Source organism: Protopterus annectens, chromosome 12.part0 (assembly GCF_019279795.1).
Source record: "Protopterus annectens isolate FY-2018-M chromosome 12.part0, PAN1.0, whole genome shotgun sequence".
Taxonomy (NCBI): Eukaryota; Metazoa; Chordata; order Ceratodontiformes; family Protopteridae; genus Protopterus; species Protopterus annectens.
The window spans coordinates 1,427,503,799-1,427,531,049 of record NC_056746.1 but is presented as its reverse complement, the minus strand read 5'-3'; the positions used below and the strand labels follow the sequence as shown (position 1 = coordinate 1,427,531,049).

Genomic DNA, 27,251 nt, shown 5'->3' with positions numbered 1-27,251 from the left:
AATACTTTTTCATCACACTGTAGTTATGTTACAGAAGACGCACTTGGAAAACACTGAAAGTGTGAATTTGATAAAGAAAGGTTTTCAGGATGGTTATTCAGCAGAATATCTGGGGCAAAGGAAAAGAGGAGTATTTATATTAATTGCATGAGGAGCTCCATTAGTAATAGAAGATAAAGGGGCTAGTGGAAAGGGAGGTGGATTACACTGCCATGTATATATATATTCCACCTAAAACTGCCATAATGGAAATTGAGCTTAAGAAAATTCTGGGTGAAATAATCAGCTTTTAGCAAGGAATGTTACTTATAGGTGGGGACTGGAATTTGATTTGATTTACAGTGGTGAAGATGTGTCGGGGGGACAAAAGGAAAAGAATGACAAAGGAGGGTAGATATTTGAAGAAATGTATGAAAATATTTGGCGTGGAAGATATGAATTCAGTACTAGGAGTTCGGAGTGAATTTACATATTATTCCTCAAGGTAAAAAAACTGGGCTAGGTTAGACAGATACACACCCAATAACTATTTGAGATCCTGTGCCAGTAATAACTAAAATAAAAACACAGGGTAATGAAATAAATATGAGACACTGGCGCTGTACCACCCGTCAGTTAAAAAGAGGAATTTAAGGAATTGGGTAGTTGAGATTATTCAGGAGGTATTCGTGAGGATAGAAATTACTTATGAAAATATAGTTAGGGAATGGGATACAATTAAGGTGGAATTTAAAAATAAGTTAGAAGTAAAAGAAAGGGAGCTATGGCTAAGAAGTAACATGAATTGTTTAGAGGGACTGGCAAATGTAAAAATAGTGCAGAATAGGGAAATCTCACAGAACAAGAAGAGGATCAGCTGTAAAATGCTAAGCAGAAAATAAGGGATTACCTTGATAATATACACAGGTTTAGAAAGACTGCTGTTAAACATCTGTTTTTTGATAATAACACTAGAGCACAAAAACTTTTAGCACAATGACTCAGGCAACAGAAAGTAGAAGGGGTTGTTGCCAACCTTAGGGAGCCTATAACAAGGAAGGCAACAAGAGATCCTGTAGAGGTATTGGAAATATTTCAGAAATTTTATGAAAGTCTGTACTGCAGAGAAATATGGAAATCGAGAAAAGATAGAAATGGAAATATTTATTGAAGAATTAAATATGCCACAGTTAGAGGTATATGAGACTCGATTACTAACAGGATAGAAAGAGATGAGATAAAAATCATGATATGTAATCAGTCTACAGGAAAGTCCCCAGGAATAGATGGTATTCTTGTGAAAGTTTGGAAACTAGGAGGGAAAAAACTGAAAGATCTAGAAGGTTTTGTTTAACAATATTTTAAGAGAAGAAGTATCAACATCCTGGAAGAAAGTGGTGGCAGCTGTAATAGCTAAAGAGAGCAAAGTTCTTTCAGATCCAGCTTCATACAGGCCCATTTCAATACTAAATAATGATTGTGTTTATCTCTATATTTGCTAAAGGAATGATAAAAATTATGCCAAAATTGATAGATATGGATCATTGTGGTTTTGTGGAGGGGAAGCAAACATTTGACAGCATAAACAAAAGCTTGATGATCCAGAGGGAAGCGAATATAAGAAAATACCATTATTTTTGTTGATGGGTCTTGATGCAGCAAAAGCATTTGACACAGTACGCTTGGACTTTATGAGCAGGGCAATAGAAGCATCTGCATCTCTTAAAAAAAAAAATTACAGGGTTGATTAGGAGGACAGATGAGGGATTGGATGCGAAAATTAAAGTGGATGCAGTCATGTCTTATAATTTCTGTTTGAGCAGAGGAACCAGGCAGGGGTGTCCTCTTTCCCCTTGTTATTTGCAGTATATTTAGAACCACTGACAAAGAAAATAAGGGACTCAGAAATTCAGGGATATAATTGGTATGGTACTTAAGAAAAGCTGTCTTTGTTTGCAGATGAACTTAAGGATATAATTGGTATGTTAGTCAAGAAAAGCTTGCTGATGGCATTATTTTATACCTGCCAAAACCAGAAAGACACATTACAGTGTTGTGGAACATTTTGAGACTGTTTCAAATCTGTTAGGGATAGAAAGTTAATGAAGCTAAAACAAAGGCAGTAGCAGTAAATTATGCACCCACATATGACTTGGTTCAACAGTATCCATATTTATGGTGACATGATAAAATGAAGTATTTAGGAGTATGGATTAAAAAATGATTCTGGTGTGGCAGCTAAGCATATGTGGGAAGAGACTAAAAAGAGTATACAAAAACTGAGAAAATGGAAGCTTTGTTATATAGATATGGCTAGTAAGATGCAAGCAGTTAAAATGTTTTTAGTCCCATTTGTCTTATACGCAGTACAGGCATATTTTATCAACCAAAGGAGAAGTTGTAGATGGCAATTAATTAAGAGCTGAAGGGCTTTAACTGGGGATGGAAGATGGCAAGATTCAAGTGGGATAAGATGATAATTCCAGTAGATCAGGGTGGATTAGGATTACCCAATATGAAGGCTCATTTCAGAGCTACACAGTTAAGGCTCCTATACATTGCACAATCAGAAACTATAATTCAAAGTGGAAAGGGATGATGATATAACAGGGAGGGAAGCTCAAGAAACAAGGAGAGACTGAGATTTTGGATGCAGGCCTTTAAGGAGAATAATAATAATCATACAGAATATTAATATATATCTATAAAGTAGCAGAAAGTATCCTAAGAACTAAGCCAACACGGGAAAGGAGAAAGGAGATTCTACCGATAGGGATGACTGCAAGTAGGGACATAGACAATAGGCAGAAGGGGTCTGGAATTTATTGGAGAAAACCAGCAAAGGAACCAAGGTATTAAGAGCATATAACTAGCTAGGGAAAATGATAGACTTGGGAAGGTGCCAAGAATTTATTTGGACTGCAGGTTAAAGATTGCCTTCCCTATCAGGGACTGATATCAGAGTATAGGCAAAGAGAAAGAAATGGGGGTAGGTCCTAAATGAAAGACCAGCACTGGTAGAGTTTTTAGTAGACTCTAGAACAGAAGCTGCCATTAAAAGAGGAATAATTAGTAGAGCATATAAAATATTACTTGATGACTGTAAGAATCAATCAGAGGAGGTTAGAAAGGATTGGGAAGAGAGCTTGAGTAAGCAATTCACAAAGAAACAATGCAAGTATATATATATATATATATATATATATATATATATATATATATATATATATATATATATATATATATATAATGTCTCTGAAATATGCAACAAAATCTTGGAGATTTAGGATTTTTGCTTGGAAATGTTTACATACATATTTTTATATCCCAAGTAGACTCCAGAAATTTTTTCCTCAGGTAGACAGCAAATGTTGGGGATGTGACAGGGAAGAAGGAGGTAATTGGGAACGTATTTTCTGAGAGTATGGCTAGTTGGCAGACTTTAAGGATTCCTTGCGGGATGCAGTGTCTGAGATGCTGGATGGCCAGATTGGTGTGATGATGGAGATGATTTTTCTGAGCTATGACAGAATCGGAATTGTCTAGACATGGTAAGTTCTTGCTTTCTCTAATTATGATAGTTGCCAAAAAAGCAATTACTAGAAAATGGAAATCAAAATCTAAACCAACTATACTAGAAGTAGTATATATAGTAAAAGAGATAAAACAACTGGACTTGAGATATTTTTAGAAAAGAGTAGGAGTAAACAACATAGGAAAAAATGGGAATTGTGGGAACAATACATACAGGGGAGGAATGGGGTTTAAAAGAAGGCAGGACTTATATGAGCTATGTAGTGTTTGAAAATTATTGGGTAGATTATAAGTGATGTATAAAGATTGCAGCTGGGAGTGTGTCAGTATGGTTTGTGATGTAACATGCTTGCAACTAGGATTATGTCGGTGTAGTTTGTTTATATAAATGTATGATTGCCTATGATTGCCTATGTCATAAGTGATGGTTTAAAAAAAGATGTATCTCGTTTAAAAAAAGGGTAGGAATTGAATAATTTATGCAATGTTGCTTAGGTTACATGATATGTAGCAATATATGTGAAGTCTAATGTTTGCAAACATGAACTTGTTAATACAATTTGATTACTTTTATATAAATGTAAATTTGCCTGTGTCGCACATGATAATTCAATAATGTTGTTTAAAAAAATGTTTGCAGTAAAAATTTAAAATACAGTTACTGTAATATAATACGATGAAAATCACAAAGTAATAGAAATATCTAAACATTAAATGAAGAAAATCCAAAACTCAATGTAGTCAAACAGCATTTTAAACTCAGAGCTCTTGTATCACACCTAGTTAAGCAATTTATTCATTTATTAAATCAATTTGATAACCGGGATCTAAAGTGAAGAGGGAGCGTGTAGTGTAAAAAGGTAGCAAAAGTAAGGAAAGTGGACAGAGAGCTTCATTATTTACAATGTGGTAAAAGATGTCAACACATTAGTTTATAGAAATAATAAAAGTGGAAGAAAGCCATGCCTGAAGTGGGGAGTGGGAGATTAGGTGATATGTCCAGTGGGAAAGCATTTGTAATTTGACACTGACTTGAGATGATCTTTAAGAAGAACACAGAATGAGAGATAAAAAGTGAGATATTTAAGATTTGGAATGAGAGATTCCCAGAGTTTAGGGCCTAGGATGGAGAAGATGTGGTTGGTACAATGAAGTCTGGATCTGGAACATTGAAAAATTGGATCTGAGTGGTTAAGACTTTTTTAGATCATAACTGGGTGTTTGTCTGAACAGGTTTGATTTGAGGCAAGGGAAGTTTTCTTTGAGGAGCTTGTAGTGTCTGGATGCAAGTAGAAGTTTGCCATTTTTTTTCACATGTAGCCAGTTGGCTTTATTAGGTGTGGCACGGTGGTGCTCATTTCTAGCTCAGAGGATAATAAAGTGGTGAATGGAGTTGGTTATAGTTGGAGGGTGGTGGAATTTTTCTTGGATGCTGCTGCAACTAGCGGAAGTCTATGTTCTAGTTAGGCTAGTAGAATGCCTTTGCCTGTGGCATTCCTGGTTTAAAAGTGTACGATAAAAGATGTAAATATTTTGTGAACAATAAAAGCTATTAATGCTGTGCAAATAGTAATGTTATCAGTAAGAAGTGTATTTTACTGCAGTTATAGTGCATTCATACTCTTTTCCACAATATATGATAGTATATTATAATACACACAAATCCAGAGTTATATTTCTTGCTTAACGAGCACAAACAGACTGTTATATCCTGGAATTAGTACAACTTAGACATATTGTTAGAACACTTTTGTTAACCATACAAAAGTTTCATGTGACAGCAAGAAATTCTTCCCTGAGTGCAGGTTTATTGATGTGTTTACGTAAATATGGAAACATATGCTTGATTGTATAGTTAGCAATTTAAATAACACTGACAGTCACTCAAAATATGCAACTTGCAATGCAAATATCAATGACAAGGTTTCTTCAACAATGTCCAAGGTTTCACATAATATCATGCAATGGTTTGTAACTAACCTCGTATTTGAAGTATTAAGTATATGTGGAGATATTGCATATTTTCATAATTACTAACAAACAGCTAGCAGTTTATCCAGTATAATATGATGTAAGTGGAGATTGACAAAGAGTTTCTTGTTTCCCCTCCATGGCATTTCACACCATACCCTTCTTAGCATGTAGGTCTGTCAGTTAAGAAAATACGAACAAAGTTTGAACATATGAATAATAAGTGGCAAACAATGAATAATTTCTGTACTGCAGGGCATCCTGCATTAACGGTCCTAGTGCCATTTTGTCAATCCGTAACCTTTCTAATACTGTCTGTTATTAGTTGGTAAGTCACTTAAGTTAAAGAAACCAGCCCCAAAAGATTTGGGCACCATAAGGAGCTAATAGTGGTATCTAGAAGTATACAAAAGGTGCCATTTGATGAGAAAGGAAGTCAGCTTGTGTATGCCAGAGGGGTCCAGGTTTGAATGAAATATAATCCACTTTAAGTGAGGGAGGTGTGGGAAATCAAGTGGGAGTTTATTAATGAAAATGAAAAAAAAGAAGGGGAGAAAAATTAGAGGCCTGATGGACTCCTTTGAAACCAGAGAGAGTGGTTTGAAAGTGAACAGAGAAGTGCCATTTGGAAGGGTAATTTTTGATCTAGGGAGCTACATCTGGGCTGATTCTAATTTCAGTTAGGTGACGTGTGTGTTATGTTCAACCAGATCAAAAGCTCTAGTTAGGCCTGACAATGTGAGGTATTCCCAGCTATGCCAGGAGAAGTAGGACAGTGGATGTATGGCATATGCCAGCACAGCTAGCTCAAATTTTGTAAAGAATTACATCATTTACATATCAAACTGTTTGTACAGATGCCTATGTTGAAAATGTATTTGTAAAGTGGTTTGTGTTAAAAATATATCAAGAGTGGGTCCTAAGTGTATTGTAACCGAATTAAATGTATATGTTGTATATATGTATCAAATCAGTAAAAAAAAGTAATGAGAGTGCACTTTCTAAGCACATTCATGACACGGATGACGCATATATTTTGTATGTTTATGGCTATAGATAGGATTTTTGAAAATATGAGAGGGGGAGATGTTAGAAACAAGACAGAATAACTGGAAGCAAAATGGTTTATTAGCTCAGGGGTGACCATGACATGGTTTAAATGACAGGGTTCTTATTATTACATTAAAAGCAAGACCTCTGTGTAGGTGAAAAGTTTCTGCATCCTGCATATTATTTTGAAATGTTTCATGTGTTTTATATATTTATATTAAAATAGTCATAGGTTTTTATGTATTATAAAATTAATGTCAGTTGAAGTGCTTAATATATGTATATTGATTTTTGAATGAGTACCTTCACATACATTTTTGATGAATGTGTTTTTTTCTATTGAGGGTTGGTGTAATGATGCCTTTGTGTGTATCTGTTTAAGATCAAGTCATGTGATTAGTTTGTATGGGTGGGGTATTTAATGAACTTTACTTGTTGTTTGAACTACATCTGAAGAAGCAGTTTAACTGCAAAAGCGCTTATGTACCTGTAATAATAAATTCAGTTTTTATAGCACTGGAGTATTTGGCTATCCTTGGGTCCATCTGTTTGGTTGGTGTTTTATACATATTCTGTGTTTGTGGACCTGGGTTCTAGCATAGGTCCGTGGTGGTCGCATTTTGCATAATTTGTACTATAAATAAAAGTCAGTTAAACATGTCTTTAAGTGATTCTACCGCAGTTTTTTTTTTACAGGTTTTGCCACTGATTTTCAAGTGGACACGGTGTGGGGTTTTTTTTATTGTTTTTTTTTTTTTTTCTTTTTTTCTTTTTGTGAAGTGCAATCCATGAAGTAAAAAGATCTGCCTGTGCATGAAATATACGGGAGTCTTACTCGGGTAGAATATAATTCCCAGGTTGAGTGATAAGGAATAAAAACAGTCTTGGTGTTTTATGCTTCTTGTGAAGGCTTTTGTAGATAGGTGATGTTTATTTAAAGGTTAGCCCCTAATTTACCAAGTTCACTACTTGTCCTTGGGTCTTACCTGAGCTTTTTCATTTCGGAAGTATGTTTACAGTTTACCGGTCATTTAGTTGGTTCTAGTGTTGGGTAGTTTAACATAACAATTATTAGTAAAGCAGGTTAATTTTGTTGTCACACTAGTAGTCAAGGGTTGCTGATACACAACTGTTTTACAGAATGCCTCTGCTATTAGCATTCCAGGTGCAGGTGCAGACAGAATTCCCTGTAATACACCATTAAAGTGCTAAATTGAGCCCAGTGAATTGTCATCAGGTTGTCTGAGTCTCTCATGTAGATGATATAAAATAGAAGTCTTGCAGTGGATTCCTAAGTAATTCTCATGTGACAAAGATAGATATAGGTTGCTGCTGTGCAGTTCATCACACAGTACTCCTGCTGTAAATCACACTGTTGGTCAGATTAGCTGCATTACTGAGCAGACTGCCTGGTATTGTAGTGTAAAATATGCATTTCCAGTAAAAGAACTACATGGTGCACTTCAGATGACTTCTAGCTGATTTGTGTATGTTTCCTAGAAATGTCAAAGCTGTCTTGGTAGAGTTTTACCGTTGCCTCATGCGTAGTACACTCATGAGAAAGGCTGTCACTCATACATGTTGTTGCTTCATAAAGAATTAACTTTTCTCCCAACCCCCATTCTCCCCATTGACCTTGGATATTATTATAACATTGTGGATGATGTAGGGACTACAATCTCCTGCATGGGACCTTTGGCCCACGTTGAAAACAGATTCTAAACAGTATTCACAAACCTAAGCAGCACCCACATATCTGCAGTTCACTTGTTTTCTGTTTTTTTGTCATTGCTTCTTCAAAACTGATGTATTTGTAGTAAATCAGGTAATAGCTGTCATGATAAATAGCAGCATTACATTGAATTCTTTTTTTCTCTTACAGGTCTTATCAATGAACAATTACTTTTCTGTAGGACCCGATGCACTTATGGCTCTAAATTTCCATGCTCAGCGAGAAAAGACTCCATCACTGTTTTCCAGCAGGATTATAAACAAGGTACTGTGAAACAGAAGTTGTTGTCTAACAACAATTCCACTTGTAATTAAGTAAGCAAGCAGAAATTCCCAACAGGATGAGTATTACAAGGAAGTAGTAGACCTCCCAGGGGATGTTCTACAGCTGAGAGCCTCTACATCCCTGGAGGGTACATGCCTTCCTTGTACAGCCTGGAGGGCATTATTGCACTTAAAAAAATGGGCTGCATGTTAAATTGTTTTGTTTTTGTGTTGTTAGTATATACATATTTTTTTTAGACTTGGAGTGTAAAGTAGTTTCTCTTTCTACTGTTTCACTGTTGCTGTGAGATGTGTAATTGTTTTTGGAAGACTCATTCTTCATATTTTGTATCCAAAGTATACATTTCCTTTTAGTTAGTGTGACTAGTGATGCTTGGAAGTGCAGCCATCTGCCCACAGGTGTACAGCAAGACACGCCGGTGTCCTCCAAGCAGCCTCTAGCAGTTTGCACATTCTATGTATTACCCTAGGCAGTCAGTAGCTGCTCTACATAATTCATACATTGCAGTTGCTGAGTGGTTCTACTCTATCCATTGTCACAGTTGCAAACTTGTATCTATTAGCTTCATTTGCTCATATGTAGTTACTCTGTTGGGCAGTGTATCCCTGGGAGCTAAACCTAAATTATCTCATTTAGTTACATGTACAAAACTCTGTGTTAGCAGTTTACCCCTCTGTAAGAAAATCCCCATAGTCACATTCCTTCATAGCATAACCTAATAAATGTCTCATTTATTTACATACAATTGTTGTGTCTTTCGGCTTTTCCCGGTTAGGGGTTGCCACAGTGGAACTCCGGTTCGCTAATGATTGGCAGTGGATTTTTACGTGCCGAGTTGCCAGCCCTGATTCACAACCTTCAATGAAGGTACGCCCATTCACGCATGTCTCCACACAGAAGACGCTCTAGCTGAGAGTCGAACAGGACAACATCTTACTGTGAGGCGACAACGTGTAATTCTATTGAGTCTGTGGACTGAATTGGAAGGTCAGCCTGCTTGTTTCACTTCTTTTGTCAGCCTCATAAGCACTTGGTATCTTTGAGCAGTATAGCAACTACTTTATTCTCAAAGGTACTGATTTTTTACTCAATACAAGAAATTCTGTTTGTGAGAGATGCATATCTTTAACAAATATGGGGTCCTCACTCTCATGAAAGAACACACTCTTCACTAACCTACACTGAAATGTCTTAGGTTGAAGTTGTAAAAAAAAATTCTTGCCTGAGCCTCCTACACCAATGAATACCAGGCTTCCATGAAATTTAACACAACTTCACTCTTAGGCACACTTCCTAGCAGAGAGTCCCCAAGAGTTACATCATCTCAAATCCAGGACACAGAGCGAGAGTGAGTTGTCTTTCAAGTGTCTGTATCTGTGATATCTCAAAGACCCTTCACTAAACTTATATGACTATAGTGCCTCATGGAGATGAAAAGACAGGTGGGTCTAGTCTAAGAAGAATAGCAGGGTCTCCAAACAGCTTGTGTGAAGACTGTAGAATAGATGTGTGGCAGCCATAGATGTGGAAATAAGGTACAGAATGAAATGCAGAAGTCCTGGAATTTATCTAAAGAAAGGAGTGCATGAAAAGTGGGACATTGAAAAGCCAGACCAAGCTAACAAGGAATGATGGTTGGCTAGTAAACAGACTAAGAGAGCAGTTGCAACAGTAATTTACAAAGCTGGAAAGTGGCTAAAGAATTGGAACAAAGTCCATCAGTTTGCAAGACAAAGACAGGTAGAGAAGATAGTCATCAGACACTAATCGTAAGGGTTACACGCAACAGTCAGCTAACCAGACCATAGGAAATAAAAGCAGATGGAAGTAGTACTTCCAGCAGCTTCTGAATGAAGAAAATACCACAGAAGCTTTACTGCCTCAGACACAGCCTACAGTAAAAAGAGGAAGAACAGCCCACTCTAGATGAAATAAGAACAACATTAAAGAAAATGAAGTTAGGGAAAGCAGGAGGTTCAGTTGAGGTCAGTGCAGTTATTATCAAAATTTTGGGTGAGTTATAGGGGAAATGGCTGCCGTGAGTAATCATAACTACATGAAGAGAAAGATGTATCCAAAATAACTGAAGAGTTTGCATTTTAGTGCTAGTATCAAAGAAAAAAGGGAGCATTCACAAGTCAAATATATCAAGCTGCAGTCACACTGGCTGAAAGTGCCAGAGAGGATGATTGATAAACGAATGTCCAGAGTAGTATAAAGTAAGGTGGTAGATGAGCAGTTCAAACTGACTTGATGTCTTCAGTGAGACAGTCTGTAGAGAAGAGTTTAGAGATGAGGAAAGAGTCCAACTAGGCATTCCTGGACTCTGAGATTATGACAAGGTCCAAAGAAAGCTGATTTGAGCAGTCCTACAATGGTCCAATGTTGCAGAAACATTTGTAAAGTTAAAGCAAGCTATGTGCAAGGATTTGGGCAGTCCTACAATGGTCCAGTGTTCCAGAAACATTTGTAAAGTTAAAGCAAGCTATGTGCAAGGATCCACTGATAACAAGTACACAGTGTTTGGACTCACAAAAGTGTTCCCATTAGGACTAGGGGTGCATAATGGTTCATCCCTCTGCTGTTCATACTGGTGATGGACTACATTAGCAAACAGGTCAGAGGGGACAGATCAGCAAGGCTGCTGTATACAAATGATGTGGCATTACAGGCACATTCTCAGCAAGAACGTCAGCAAAGGATGGGGAAGTAATGCAAAACTGAGGGCACATGGGATGAAACTGAGTACAGACAAGACAGTTCTCATGGCAGCAAATGGGGTGATCAGAAGAAGCTGAAAATGTAGCTAGAAGGGGCAACAATGGAATAGGTTAACAGCTTCCGGTATCTTTGAGTAGTTGTTGACGAGTTAGAAGTTTCAATGAGGAGGATGTCAAAGTTAGAATTAGAGGGGCTGCAGCCAACTGGCACAGAGTGTCATAGGTAGCATATGATAAAATAATGCCAAAGAAGCTGGAAAGTAAAGTGTACTAAAATTGTGATGCCACCAGTACTTTATGGGTTACAGAAATCTGGAAAATGAAGACAGGGAAGCTGAAGAAGCTAGAGGGTGATGAAGAAGTACCTGAGATGAGTGATAGGAGGCACACTGTGGGAAGAACAAAGAAATAATGATATCAGAGCAGAAACCATAATAGCTCCAATTGCATTGAATGTCAAAAGAGAAATGCATATGGGTGTCTTGGGCACATGTCCAGGAAAGTAGAAGAAATTTGGAGAAGAAGATTTGGGAGAGCTTTTCTTGTCCCTATAGCTGCCAGTAGCTTTAACAGAGCCATAAAAATGTAGTTTGGGCACCAAGGCCTTCAGAGATTTTTTTTTGCCTGAGGAAGGGAGGTTATAACCCTGAAAGGAAAAATGCTAAGGAAGGGAGGCTATAACCTTGGAAGGAAAAATGCTAAGAAAGAAAAATGCAATAGTAAAATGTGTCTGTATGTACACAAGTGTATACATCCACACCCTGGCAATACATCTAAAACAAAACAAGAGGAATGGAGGGAGGGGACAGCTAATGCAAACAGTGATCTACTAGAACATCTGTTGTTATAGTAAGCTTACTTGTACAACTGTGCTATGCTCAACATTAGAGCACTGTTGTAGTTGCCTAAGCTATTTGGGTAGATTACCATAGCTTAGGAACATGTAGGATGGAGAAAGAAATTCAAGAATCTTAGAAGTCTCTGGAGAATTGTCCTAGCAAAGCTTGTTCTTGAATGGGAAAATTACTCCAGTTTGTAATGTTTTGTGAAAGTATGCATTTTCTGGTTGAAGTACATTATCTACACAGGTCTATATCACGTTGTCAAACTCTTTAAAAGTTCGAACGTCATATAGTTGACACCATATTTTCGAACATTTAAAAGTTTGAACGTTTCAACTGAGATCTCTGTACAGTGCGGAATGGGAAGATTTCCCTTTTCTGCACTGTAGTGCAATCTCGGAGTTGGTATATTTAAAGAGCAGGGAGTGGGGAGTGCAGGGGGGTTTGCCCCCCCTGTTTAAACCATTCAAGTAGTTTTTTTCTTTTGTTTATTTTTTTTATTACATTTTCGAACTTGCAGATGCCCCATCAGAAAGTATGAAAGTGACCAGTGGTGTCCCTCGAGGCTCAGTGCTGGGTCCTCTCCTTTTTGGCATTTACTTCTCAGATCTCCAAGACCACTGGCTAACAAAGTTTAGAGACAGTAGCAAACTGGAGTTATTGTTAAATTACTCTATTTCACTCAAACCCTCCAAAATGAACTTAATAGTAAACTCTTGGTGTAAAAAATAGGTCCAAATTAAGTGCTAAAAAGTATGATCACATTTGGTACATAACCCCCTCCCCTTATACTGCCTAGACAATCCATATCTTCCAATGAAAATGTAGTAGTGGACAAACAAACACCTCGTTGACCCTCTTCAAGCGCAACCTTGATGAGTGAATGAGAAACCACAAATTTGTCCCGGGGATTCACCTGTGTCCCTCATTGACAGAGGCAAAAGGTGCTGACTGGGGTTTATTTTTGGGGATAAACTCTTGGCTAGGCTTCTAAGGGCCCCAGGGGCCATTAGCCTAGTAACATCCTATGATCCTAGGTGTGTGTCTGTGACCTGCAGTGGAGTGCAGTCCTGTCCAGGATTAATTCTTTGAAATGCAACTTTTGATGGCCAGGATAGGTTCCAGCGTGCCTAAAGTCCTTAACATGATAATGTAGGCATTCAAACAAATGAATGCTTGGATGGTGCTGTCCCATGTCTTGTGGCTTATGGGTATGTCTGCACTACATAGCATCATGCAGGCTCTCCTTCTTTAAAGGTGATCTGAATCCTTTCCTTTTCTCCCTTCTCTTCTTCCTTTAAGTCAGGCAATTTCTCATGAAAAAGAACCACACACATACAGTGAGGAGGGAATTATGTATCAAGTGGTTGTTCCACTTCAGCTCACTCTGTCAAATTTCCCAAGAAGCTGGCTACTCAGGCAGTATGCTTCAGATTTGTTGGCAGTAAATGATTTGTGGGTTCTAGACATAGTTTCAGATAGGCATGTCTTGGAGCTCTTAGTCCATGCACAAAAAGAGTGCTATCAAAAGGCCAAGCAGTCTGCAAAGGTCTGGGAAGAGAGAGACATCCATCCTGGTGGCATAGAGGGATAATGTCCTGACTGTGTCACCATTAACTTGGGTTTGATTAGTGGCTCCGGCAAATGAAGAACTGGCAGGGAAGGAATGGACATTACCATCCTGGAGGAGGGATAGTATTTTTGAGGGTGTTCCCCATACAATCCCTGATGGAGGCCAGGGAAATGTGAAGAAAGGTGTATAGTCCATATAGTGGGGGTGGGGACATTCATTGATCTGCTGCAGAGGCAGCGAGATAAGTCATCAAGTTCTCATGGTATACATGCCCTTCAGATGAAACAGAAGGCTTCAGAGGAGGGGGGATTGACAGTAGGTTATAATGTATCCCATCTGCCGTGCATGGAATTTTGGTAGCCAAAATTTCAGGATGCGCTTAGGTACTATGACCAGCCTCATTGAAATTTGAGAAAGACAGGGAGTTTGAAGTTATAGGTAGACGCCAGTGTGAACATCGGACTCTGGGCAGCAAGGCCATGGGATGATATAAGGAGCCCAAGGCAAAAAAAGGTATTGGAAGAGGCCCAGCCTTTGCTCCTCACATTGGACAATAACTCGTGTTCCACTTTTTTTTTTTTATTAATCAGCCATTACTTATTCTTAAGGGTACAAGAAGTGTCCACACATTTTGGATCATCCTCCTAACCCTGTTTATCATTTGTTACTGCTGTCTGCACCTGCCCTCCTCCTTAGCTTCTTTTTCCTTGTTTTACAGTTACAGTTTCCTCTTCTGCTTTCAGTCATTGTCAAACTCTGTATCACACCGCTTGTCTCCACTGTTTTTACAAGCTTTGTCATTGTTCTGCTACTATCTGTTATTTTCCAGCTTCCTTTTCCCACCTCATCTTTCTGGCCACCTGATAGCTTTTCTCTGCCTGTCTCCACTTTACTAGCCAGTCCATTAACATCTCTAACCCACATATTTTCCAGTCAAGTGGCCTTCTGGTCTTGCAGCCCTCATATCTACTGAAACCTCAAAGCTTCTGAAGCCAATTGCTGCCCCACAAGCAGTGAATTTTTTTTGAGTAAGAGGCTGCAGTTTCCTTCCACAACCCTGAAGGCAGTTAGAGAATGAAAGCATGGATGACTGGTCTTCAGAACACCAGAACTTGAATCCCACTGCGATAAGCATTTTTTTGCTTGTTTACTGATGTGATGAAACAGCTGTCATTCTTGTAGATGGCTTCCCATATCAGCGTACCACTGCAAAATATTTATTTAAGCTGGTTTAACTTGAATCTTAACACAGAACTAGGGTCATTCAGCTCATTACAGCTCTCCTGTACTCGCACAGCAGCTACATAACCTGTGCTGTACTGAAGCTTACAAGGTAACTGCCCTGGCAGCACTCGGTGGGAAGAAAGGCTCATGTTTCTGAATACAAGCATCCTATATGGAGCATTGTTTGTCTCTGTAAGAATAGAACTTTTGGCATCAAATTCACTAGTCTGAAGAAAGGATCTACAAATAAGAAAGTGGATTTTTTTTTATATATTTGTTGACGACTCAAAAATGCTTATATCCTTTTGAATTCCTCTTCCAAATTGATTTAAACCATAAAAGACCATTTGAACTTCCATCATTATAATGCAGCAGTTGCAGTACCCATCAGTTACAGCCACCTGACCATTATATACTTTTATAATTCTCAGGAAATTAAAGAAAAAAACTAGCCACAGTAAATTATTCAAAGCTGCCTTACACAAATGTAGACTAACTGTGCAAAGCCAAGAGAGTTGCCTAAGAAAATGACAAGAGTGTAGGCTACTTCCACCCCCATTCAGCGGTCATGTACATTTTACTGTGTACACATCATGTGTCTGTATATAAACATAAAGAAAAATATTTTATCAGCCTGTTAGTGCAAGAATCAGGGGCACTCCAGAGCTGTATAAATTTAACTTTGTTTCACCCAAATGAATATTCTCAAGTATGCCAGCTTATTTCATACAAAGGTACTAGACTTGCAAAACCAAATAATTAACTAAGTAAACCCTTTCATCCACAAACAACCTCCCTCTCCCTACTCAGTTATTAAAACACCTTTGCATTGCTGTGAATACCTCATCTGAGTGTAGAAAAAACTCTCAAACTCTTCACACAAAAATCGGTGACAAAGTCAAAAAGTGATGGACAGATGCCCCCCCCCCCAAGAAAAAAAAATGGAGCAAATTTTAATATTGATCTTATATACTTAGAAGGTTGCTACAATTGCACATTTTGCATTAGCATGCATTTCTGTTGTTGACTCCTGAAGTATTAACAGCAAATAAATAAAAAGGAGGGACCTACTTTTCGGATCTGAAGTATTTTACTTTATTTGGTCTTCAACCTGTGGGAATACGGATCCATATTGGATCCGAGCTGACAAAAATTACTAGCATCAGTTCCGAGCTCCAGACTCCTCCCCTTACCCATAATACACCTCCACTGCCTTCCATCCCCAGATCTCATTTGCCACGATTTGTAATACATCGTGTCCCTAGAGCTCCAGCTAGCAGTGGATGATTCTGACTGTAAGTTTTCTAAAATTTTTGTTCTTTTAGCCGGTTCAGGTTAGTGTAGGTACCCTTTTTTCCCTCCCATCGCTTTGGCATCAAGTCTAGGTTTGTATTTATAGTTAGTTTGTCTGTGGTGCCCCCCCCTTAGTGTTGTCTGTAGTTTAGTGTGGTGAGTGGGTGTGTGTTAGTTTAAAAAAATAAAATTTTTGCCTGTCTTTTTAAGGCTTCTTTCTTTTGTAAGAATGGCTGAAAAGCTTATTTTTAAGCGCTGCACAGAGTGTGGCCAAAAGCTCTCCCCAGTGGATGGCCACACTCTGTGTGTGTTGTGCTTAGGTGTGGCCCACCTTAGTGTCGATTGATTTTGCGGGGTTATCCCCGAGCTTTGAAAGATAGAAAGGCCAAGTTGGCCCTCAAAGGTCTTCTGCCTGCCACTGAACCTCCTTCCTCATGTTTGGCTTCAGTTACAGCAGCTGCTGTGACTGCCTCTCCCACTTCTCTGCCTCTGGCCTCCCCTCCCTCCCGGGCTGGGACTCAAACTCTTGCATCTAAGCTTGTGGTAGCAGAGCAGAGGAGAGGTAGAGAATGGGAGAGAGAGTCGAAGACGAAGAGGTCCCCAGTCCTCATGTCCCTGAGCAAGTCTGCATGGATCCGTGACTCCCCTCGGCTTCGGTCTCCGAGGTTCTCCCTGGAGCCAGAGGAGGCACATTCAGTCTCCCAGGCCTCAGTTCCCCGACCTGCCAGGTCGGAGTCTGTGGCCTCGTCACAGTCGACCTGCTGTTTATCGGACATGGCTCTGGATAAGATGATGCGTTTTATCCGTACACAGATCCAGATGGGGGTCTTTCCAGCCCTCCCTCAGGAGGGGAGAGCTCGCTTCCCTTTTTTCAATCCATTTCTCCTTCCCCGATCCGACCTTCGGCTTTGGAGTTCTCGGATCTGAGGTTGGCCTTGGTCAGGGGGTCGACGCCGGCGGTCCTTGCGTCATCGATGCCAACAGCTACCTACAGCTTCTCAGATATGACCAGTTCAGATCCGAACCACTCTCGGAGCAGGAGCCTGGGTGTTGGATCCAAGGGAGTGGAACCTTTTCCATCAGCTCCAATGTTGTTGGACCAGGTTCCCTCCCTTGGAGCTCTGTCCACTTCGGGTCTTGCTCCGATTCTCATGTCAGACCCGGGGAGAATGGCTTTCTCATTAGTTTCCCAGGAGGTCCACTCTCCTTCGGCATTCGATGTGGTAGAACAGGTCCTCTCCATCGGATCAAGGCCCCTGACTGCCCCCTCGGACTCTGCCCAGACCCCCTCGGCTCTGTCTACAGTCCCCATTGTCTTACCAGAGGGACAGTCCGTGCCCGAAGAGCCCCAGATGGTTCCCCCAGAGGCACAGATGGCTTGAGAACATTCCCCTGAGAGCCCCACTGGAGATGTGCCTCACAAGCTTACGTGCAAGAGGAGGCACTTGGACTCACCCGAGTCCCTAACCGAGGACACAGATTTAGATGATGGGGAGGGCTCCCCAAGATCACCTCCTGGCGATGTCTCCTTTGGAGACATCATGGAGATCCTGCACCAGCGGGAAGGTTGGACTACCTCCAAGCTCTCCTCTGATGAGTCTGTGTTTCTGGAGGCTTTCGGCATGGACCCATCTACTTCTTGGGTGTCCCCTCCCACGGATCCCTTAGTGGATTTGATTACCTTGCGGGAGTGGAAGGAACGAGATACCATTGAGCCAATCCCCAAGCACCCCGATAAGGTTTTAAGTCCCCCCATTGACAGGCCTTCCTGGAACAAGGGCTCCTCTGTGGACGCCATGCTGGTAGCAGCAGCCATGAAGAGGGAACTATCTCAGGAAAGTTCCTCGGTCCACCCTCCTGACTGAGAGTCATGGATGATGGACCGCCTAGGGAAGTGGGTGTATACTTCAACTACCTTTTCGATAAGGGTGCTGAATTACTTGGCCCATGTCACGAGACTTCAACATGACCTAGTGAAGGAGCTGGAGGAGTCTCCACCCAAGTCCATGTCGCAGGAGGATAAGACATCGTTCTCTGTGAAAATGGCTACCCTGAAAGCAGTATCAAATACGTCCATGCAACTCCTGTCCTATGCTATGGAAGGAGCAGCTAGGGTGGCTGGGTCCGGCGTGTCCATGAGGCATAACACCTGGCTCAGGCTGTGCCAATTTACCGAACCCTTTAAGGCATCCTTTGCCAATGCCCCTTATGACGGCTTGACTCTTTTCGGTAAGACCGTTGAGACACTAGTCCAGAGTGAGAATGACGGGACGGCGCTGTCTGCCATTGGGATCTGCTTCTCTAACCCTCAAAGGTCCTTTTCCCGGAACCAGAGGGGGCAAAAGAAGATGTGGTTCCGGAAGTCTCAGTATTTCTGGGACACTCTGGGCTCTTCTTCCCCTAGAGGCAGAATGGACAAAGGCCCAGAGGCTGAGGTGGTCCATGAAACTTCGGGTCTCGAGAACCGTTCTCAGACAGACCCAGGTAGGAACTCTGAGGGGTTGCCTGGCTGCTCTACTCTGGAGGCAGTCGGAGGACGATTGTCCTTGCACCCAGTGGCATGGGAGTCCATAACAACAGAACGTTGGGTGCTTCAAATCATATCCAGAGGGTATTCTATCCCCTTTGTGGGTTCCCCCATATCTCCTAAACACCTCCTAGACATTCCACTGATGCAAAGGGAGGCAGCAGCACAGGAAATTTCCAAGTTACTAGGAAAACGAGCCATCAAAACTGTTCCCCCAGATCATTCCAGATCGGGCTTCTACCCCAGATTCTTTTTGGTGCCAAACAAAATGGGGGACTTAAGGCCCATTCCGGACCTCTCTACCCTGAACCTGTCAGTTGCCAAAGAAAAGTTCCGGATGGTCACACTACAGTCCATCATGCCGTACCTGCAAGAGAGCAACTAGATGTGCTCGTTAAATCTCCAGGATGCTTACTATCACATAAAAATGCACAGAAGCTCCAGAAGGTTCCTCCGCTTTTGGCTAGGGGCCAATGATGATCAATTTCGAGCCCTACACTTTGGTCTCACCACAGCCCCCAGGGTGTTTACCAAAGTGATGGCGGTTGTAGCAGCTCTACCTGAGGCTGCAGGGGATTCGGGTCTATCCATACCTGGACGATTGGCTCATCACTGTTCCCACCAGGCGTCTACTTTCCCAAACCAGGGATTACTTTCTGACACTTGGCCTGAGTTTGGGTATCACAATCAACACATCCAAATCTCTACTAGAGCCTGTAGAGGTGATAGACTACATTGGTACCAGGATAGACACTCTTCAGTGCAAAGTGTTCCTGACCTCAGAGAGAATTCAAAACCTCAGGATGCATGTCTCCCTAATTTACTGTTCTCACCTCCCGACAGTGAAATCAGTGTTAAGGGCCCTAGGCTCGATGGTGGCAACCATAACTCTTCTTCCATTTGCTCGGCTACACATGCGGATTCTTCAGTGGACTCTAGCGGTTCAGTGGTCCCTGTTGAATTTGCTACTATCCTATCTTATCAACCTAAGTCAAGTGTGTCGGTCGTCCCTCATATGGTGGATGAGCTCTTCGGACATTTTGGAGGGATGACCCTTTGTTCCAGCCCCGGCCCAAAATATAGTGAATACGGATGCCTCCCAACTCAGGTGGGGGGGGGGGCATTGTTCGGGCAGGACAGTCCAAGGCCTGTGGTCCCCCATAGAGACCAGCTTGCATATCAGTGTCCTAGAGATGACGGCGGTCCTTCTAGCGTTGCAGGCCCTTCATGCCTTTCTTCCTCTGGGGATGGTTGCCATTCAGTCAGACAACACGTCAGTAGTCTAGTATATCAACAAACAGGGAGGGACTAGATCTTACCCCCTTTGGCACGAGGCCATGAGAGTGTGGGAATGGGCAATCTTCATCGGCCGCTTTCTCATAGCAACGCACATTCCGGGAAAGTCAAACATTCTAGCGGACAGGCTAAGTAGGACCATTCTGATGCCTTATCTGTCAGTAGCAGAACAGATCTTAAGTGAGTGGGGTCAGCCTTGCTGCGATATCTTCACATCTCCTTCCAATGCGAAGTGCAGTAGGTTTTTCACTCTGAACGCCCCTCCGACGACGCTCTAGTTCATGCTTGGCCTCCCAGTCTTCTGTATGCTTAACCGTCAGTTCCTCTCATCCTGAGGTTTCTGCAGAAAGCTTGTCAACTGGAGAGCATTCTCTCACTGCCCCATTATGGCCTCACCAGGGATGGCTTCCCTTCCTTTAGTCTCACCTTCTGGCTCCACCTTGGATCCTAGATCCCATTCAGGATCTAATTTCACACCCATCTGAGGTGCCTCATCTGAGTCTGAACAGCCTGAAGCTCATGGCTTTGCTGCTCCAGTTCCCATGATTGCTAGGACTCCCGGACTTTCCTACTCAGTTAAGTCTATTTTTATGGCTGCTCATAAGTCTTCAACCAGAAAGGTTTATCGCAGCAAGTGAAAACATTTTTCTTTCTGGGCCTCTTAGAGGAATTTAGATCCTTTCAAGGCTCCTATTTCCACCATTCTTGATTTTCTGGCTGATATTTTCCCGCATGGAGCTAGTTCTTCTACTGTCAAAGTTCAGTTGGCTGCCATTTCTCATTTTCATGTGGGCGAGAATTCTGCATCCTTGGCATCTTCTAGACTGTGTAAAGCCTTTATTAAAGGCACTTTTTTGCTACCCCCCCCCCATCAAAGATCTTGTCGCCCCATGGGATCTTATTATGGTTCTCCAAGCTGTGGTCACCCCGCCTTTCGAGCCTGCCACAACTGCAGATCTAAAATTTCTATCGTGGAAAACAGCTTTTCTGGTCACTATTACCTCTGCTAGAAGGGTTTCGGATTGACAGGCCTTGTCCAGAAAAGTCCCATACATTATTTTTCATAAAGAGTTTCCCTTCGAACCAACCCATCTTTTCTTCCTAAGGTGGCGTCACCAGTCAATATTAATCAGACTTTAAATTTGCCTGTGTTCTTTTCCAATTTTACCAATAGGATGAAATACAAGCGACACATGTTGGATGCTTATAGACAGTTACACAGGACAAAACATTTTCGTAAATCTGATCAATTGTTTGTTTCGTTCTATAGACCCTTTTTGGGCAAACCTATTTCCAAGGTCACTATAGCTATAAGGACAAAGGCATGTCTCTTCCAGGTCAGGTTAAAGCTCATTGCACTAGGTCCATGGCTACATCTGCAGCTTTCTGGTCTAGGGTGTCTTTGGATGACATTTGCTCTGCAGCTACTTGGTCCTCATCTCATACGTTTATTTCACATTACAAATTGGATTTGACATCTAGAAGGAGAGCATCATTTGGCTCCGCGGTGCTGTGGAATATCCTTCCATGAGGGCCTTCTAGGAGTTTAGTAGCTGGGGACTCTGTCCCACAGGTTGAAGACCAATTGAAGTAAACTACTTCAGATAAAGAAGTTATGTACTCACCATAACGTTCCATCTGAGTAGTTGTACTTCATTTGTCTTCAACTGTCCCTCCCTCTGTCCCCGGACCTTGGTGCATGTTCAGCCTACGGGCTGTAGTATAGGTCAGAAGTATGTTATCAGGTCGAATTCTAAGTATAAGTTCAGCAAACTCAATCTGGGGATGGAGGGCAGTGAAGGTGTATTATGGGTAAGGGGAGGAATCTGGAGCTCGGAGCTGATGCTAGTAATGAAGTACAACTATTCAGATGGAACGTTATGGTGAGTACATAACTTCTTTTTTTCCTCCTACTCGCACCACACCTCACTACCTACTTCCAAAATGTGGAGCACTGCATCGTAATTAGGAATTTTACAAAATGATTAAATATCTGTTGAGTGCTTAATAAAGTAATGTGATTCAGTAGTTAAGAAGAAGATAAAAACCCAACGGCTGTGTAACAGACTGTTTAAATGTATCTACTTAGACTTTTTAAAACTTAAAATAACAAGGGACACTTGAGAGGTATGTGCTTACTTGTGCACTTCCCTGTTCCCATAACAGTGCAACAGAAGAACCACTTGGTCTGCAGTTGTGGGAGTGCACACAAAGGTGACTGCAGTCCTCAATGATTTACCCTAAAACTATAATTCTTCCAAAATCACCCCAAAATTCAAAGTAAAATCAAGGATGTTTTGCCAAATCAGGGACAATTTACTTAATAATTGCCAGAGTTTTTCACAGTTTCTCTCCAACATTAAAGCTCCCACACAGACTGCTCTCATCCTCTCTGAGCAAGCATAACAGTGTCATGATGCAAATGTACTTACTACTCAATATTCTATAAAACTCACATTAGAATTGATGTTTCCTTATCTCTGATCTATTTATTGGCAAAAAAATATCCTTTAATACTGAACAAAGATTTTTGTCTGACTGTTCCAAAATAATATTGCACATTAATACCTCCCTGGTAATGAACAACAAAGTACACACCTGTAACTGCACCCTTAATCCAGCCATGCTTCAAAAGCAGAGCGTTAAAGAAAAAATAATGTCCCCACTAAAATAATTTGATAACTCCCTTACAAACTCGGATATCTTCAATGATACACAATGGGCATCATTAAAAGCTCATTTAAGAATAATTATTTTAAATTAGGCATCCTCCTACAAAAAAAATCATACAAGAAAAAAGAAACTACTCTTTTCAGTATACTTACTTTTTGGAAGTGAGACAGGTGATTCAACCAAATTCTGAGTTAGAAAGAGAAATTTCCTGAATAAGTAAAGAGCTTAACCTCTTTTATACTGCCTGAATCTCATGGTGTGAGACAAGATGATTCATTAAATACTCTGAATGCGTCAGTCCTCTTTCAAGATCCTTGCTAGATTAGTTAAAATTAGTAATTCTCCCTCGCACATTACAGCTGGTAATAAAGACCAATTAATAAACAATACGTTGGATATAATTCAAGTCTTTTCAGACATGTATTCCCAGCCATATGGTCTTCACACTGTACCAATGAGGAAGAACTTCATTCCTATTTGAAACTTCAGTTTCATGAGTTTAGTGCTACCCAAATTAATCTCTTAAAGCCTGCTTTACTGTCCAAGAAATTAACAATACTATTAAAAACCTTAAACAAGACAAATCCTCTGGCACAGTTTGGTTCAGTGATGAGTGCTATAAATTATTTCACACATAAGCAGTTGGTGCATTCAAAGTCTTTAATCCTATCAGTTTAAACTTCTTATTAACAGTTATGCAATATTTTGACTTTCCCATCTCCTTTATAAATGCCATACAAACCCCATTCAACTCCGTGTTAAAAAAATTAATCTAAACCCATTCTCATTATCACTGGGGATAAGCAAGGATGTCTTCTCTCTCCATGTTTGTTCAGATTATACATTGAACCACCCTTCTTGATGCTGATTCGAAAATCTTTTTATCTTATCCCGCAAATGTTAATGCAACTTTACCATTCACTGCTTTAGCAGATGACATTACCATCTGTTTCTCGTATCCTAATTCTGACATACCAAACATTATTCAAACTGTTGATGATTTCAAGTTTTCTAGCTATAATGTAGACCTTTGTAAATCTATAATATTCCCTTTAAATTCTAACTATATGTATCTAAGGAATTTGTTATTTGATGAAATAAAATCTGTTCATCTTTGACATATTTAGGAACTCAATGTCAAAGACTAATCAGCGATGTTTCATAAAAATACTGATAATATTTGTTCACATATTCAAAATGGTGTTGACAGATGGCACAGTTTTTTTGTGTTCAGCGATAGTTAAATTAAATATTCTACCAAGATTCCTGTTCCATTTTAACTCATCTTTTTAAAGCCTATCTCTCAAACTTTTCCAGCATATCATCTGTAAGTAAAGTAACTTTATATGATGACCAAATCATTGTATTTAGCTTATAATAATCTAATTTTACCAGACAAAAAAACACAAGGTGGCCTAGGCTTACCTGATCTTTGTCTATATTATCTGATCATCAACACAATCAGATTGCTTAAAGTTATAAACGTATCCTCTAACTCTGACATATGGCAACCTCTCTGGGTGAAGATCTTGTGTAATAATTTACTCAAATTTCATTTCATTGTAATCCCCGGGCCTTCCCACATTTAAAACAACAGGACATTTAAAAAATAAATAATTAAACATAACCACATAAAAAATAAAGATAACCACATTTATTTCCAATTGACTAACTGTTTCCAAAATTCTTTAATACATAAATTAAATAATATATTTAATCTCTCTCAACATATCAGTATGAACCTAAATTTTAAGGTAATCATATGCTAGACCTGGTCACTTTTCCACTTATCAAAGACATGCTAGTCATAGACTTCTTAAAACACAAATCCTTCTCACTAAAGAATGTAAGACGTAAATTAAACTTCCTTAAAGGTTACTGAGCATGGTAACCCAGATCTGCTATCTACTAAGTCAACAGTTTGGATCCACACAACTAGATCTCAATGCCTTCAGTCTTGACCATATGAAGTTCGGAGGTGTGAGTGTGTGTGTGGTGTATATATATATATATATATATAGATATATAGATATATATATATATATATATATATATATATATATATATAGATATAGATATAGATATATACATATATAATATATATATATATATATATATATATATATATATATATATAAACGAAACAAAATCCCAGTGCTGATAGAGACATAAAAATCACTTCTTTCATTCAATCTTGAGAACCAAAATCAATAAAACAAATAGTGGTTTTAATAAAACAAAAACGTAAGCGCTTTCGCGGAAATTCCGCTTCTTCAGACGTTACATACAACAATTAATTCAAAAATATATACTCTCTTTATATAAAAACGTCATATCCTGCAACAAGCATCACTAAAACTTAAAGACATAGTAGGAATACAAACACATTACTTCTAAAACAAATAAGGACTGCAATGAAAATTCGCAGCAATGGGGTACTAACACAAAATAAAATATAATACACAAATACACTATTTAATGGGTCTCGCTTTGAGAATGGGTCTGAGCGGCACACTCTCATTAAGACCCTTACCCCTGTGTGCCGCCAGGCGAAAAATCCACTTGATCTCAGACTCCTCTGTGGAATTAACAACATCGCCCCCACGAGCACCAAGTGGTTCCACATGTAAGACCTGAAATAAAAAAATATGATCTTTGCCAAAAGACAATATATGTTTAGCAATTGCACTCTGTGGTTCACCCCTCGTAAAACAGTATATATGGTCCCTTACTCGCTCACGGAGCGATCTATTAGTTTTTCCCACATAGAAGCAAAAACAGACCTGACAGTGCGCAACATAGACCAAATTCCTAGTGTTGCAGTCAGATCTGTTCTTGAGCTCCCAGAGTTTTCCATCATTTGGATTTTTAAAAAACCTAGATAAATCTATATACACACATTGTGCACACGAACCACAACGCTTGGTCCCCAAATCACAAGCTGGAAGGACACTGTCTGTCTTCAGACAAAGGTCCGGGAAACAAAGCTGTTGCTTAAGGTTCTTGAGATTGCTAAATACATATCTTGGATGGTTCCCAACTATATTCCTAGTGTTGGAATCAACTAGGAGCATGTTCCAATTATTCAATATTGCATGCTGAACACCGGGTATGTTTCTTCCAAATGGTAATATTATGGGTAACTGTATGTCATGTTCAGTTATCCTAGCTGTACAAACTCTTGCACTAGAATAATAGGGTTTGCCCCTAGTATGTCTCAACTTAGAGACCTCATTACAAATTTTGTCCGTCTCATCTGGACAGTAACGTCTACTAACAAAATTATCCCTAAGTTTCAACAGCTCAGAATGAAACAACTGGTCATCCGAGCATAAACGTGAGACCCTAAGGGCCTGACCCTTAACAATGTTTCTAAAAATCTTAGGATCATGCATACTATCTGGTGACAAATACGAAGCCCTATAACATGACTTCCTAAATACCTTCGTAGCGAAGGCATTACCCAACCTGTAGACAGTAGTGTCCAGATAATTAATGGACTCAGCAGAATGTTCCATAGTAAATTTCAGAAACCCCCCCAAGGCCATTGATGTATTTCAAAAATAAATCCAGGGAATCACCAGTACCACGCCAAAGGAGAAAGAGGTCGTCGACAAAGCGTCTATAAAAGACAATGTTGGAACAGGTCAACATGACCTCTTTCTCCCATGCCACCATCACTAGGTTGGCATATGAATTGGCACAACTGGTGCCCATGGCCACTCCAGTTGTTTGTCTGTATATCCTATCCATAAAAACAAAGACATTATTTTCTAAAACTGTCTCCAAAAGGAGACTGATAAAATCTGCCTCAGAAGAGAGACAGTGTCCTTTCAGCTTGTGATTTAGGGACAAAGTGTTGTGGTTCGTGTGCACAGTGTGTGTATATAGATTTATCTAGGTTTTTTAAAAATCCAAATGATGGAAAACTCTGGGAGCTTAAGAACAGATCTGACTGCAACACTAGGAATTTGGTCTATGTTGCGCACTGTCAGGTCTGTTTTTGCTTCTATGTGGGAAAAACTAATAGATCACTCCGTGAGCGAGTAAGGGACCATATATATTGTTTTACGAGGGGTGAACCACAGAGTGCAATTGCTAAACACATGTTGTCTTTTAATCCAAGTGATGAAACGTCCGCTCGGGGTTAATGCTCCAGTGTCAAAAGCAAAAACTAAATGAATAAACAGTCCACAAAGGAGCAAAACAATGAAGAGGAAAAATACTTGAGTAAAAAATCCCATACGCTGAAAAATACAGCATAAATCAAGCGTAGTCCACAAAAATCAAAAGTTGGTTAAAAACTGGTTTATTACTGCAGAGGCTAGCGCTTTCGCAAGTAGCTTCTTCAGACCATATACAAACAACAACACTCATTAGCCATTTAAATACCTAAAAAGGCGGGAAAAGTATAATTCTTAAAGGTGTATCCATTCATATAATAATGTTCAAGGACAGCAATGATTCAAAATATATAAACAACAATAAAAAACTACAATGAAACATATCACTGTGAAGTGAAAATGTAGCTCACATCAGTTCATCTAAAATG

At 39.9% G+C, this 27,251-nt stretch overlaps 1 protein-coding gene across 2 annotated transcripts in view; it reads left to right on the top strand.

Annotated features, from left to right (window-relative positions):
* The window catches only part of DGKE (diacylglycerol kinase epsilon), a 1,358,385-nt gene that overhangs the window by 728,173 nt on the left and 602,961 nt on the right, over window positions 1-27,251 (top strand). For both annotated transcript variants that reach the window (XM_044090462.1, XM_044090463.1), the window contains exon 7: window positions 8,417-8,530. In XM_044090462.1, the coding sequence (XP_043946397.1) occupies window positions 8,417-8,530 (114 nt within the window). The remainder of the gene's footprint in view (window positions 1-8,416; window positions 8,531-27,251) is intronic.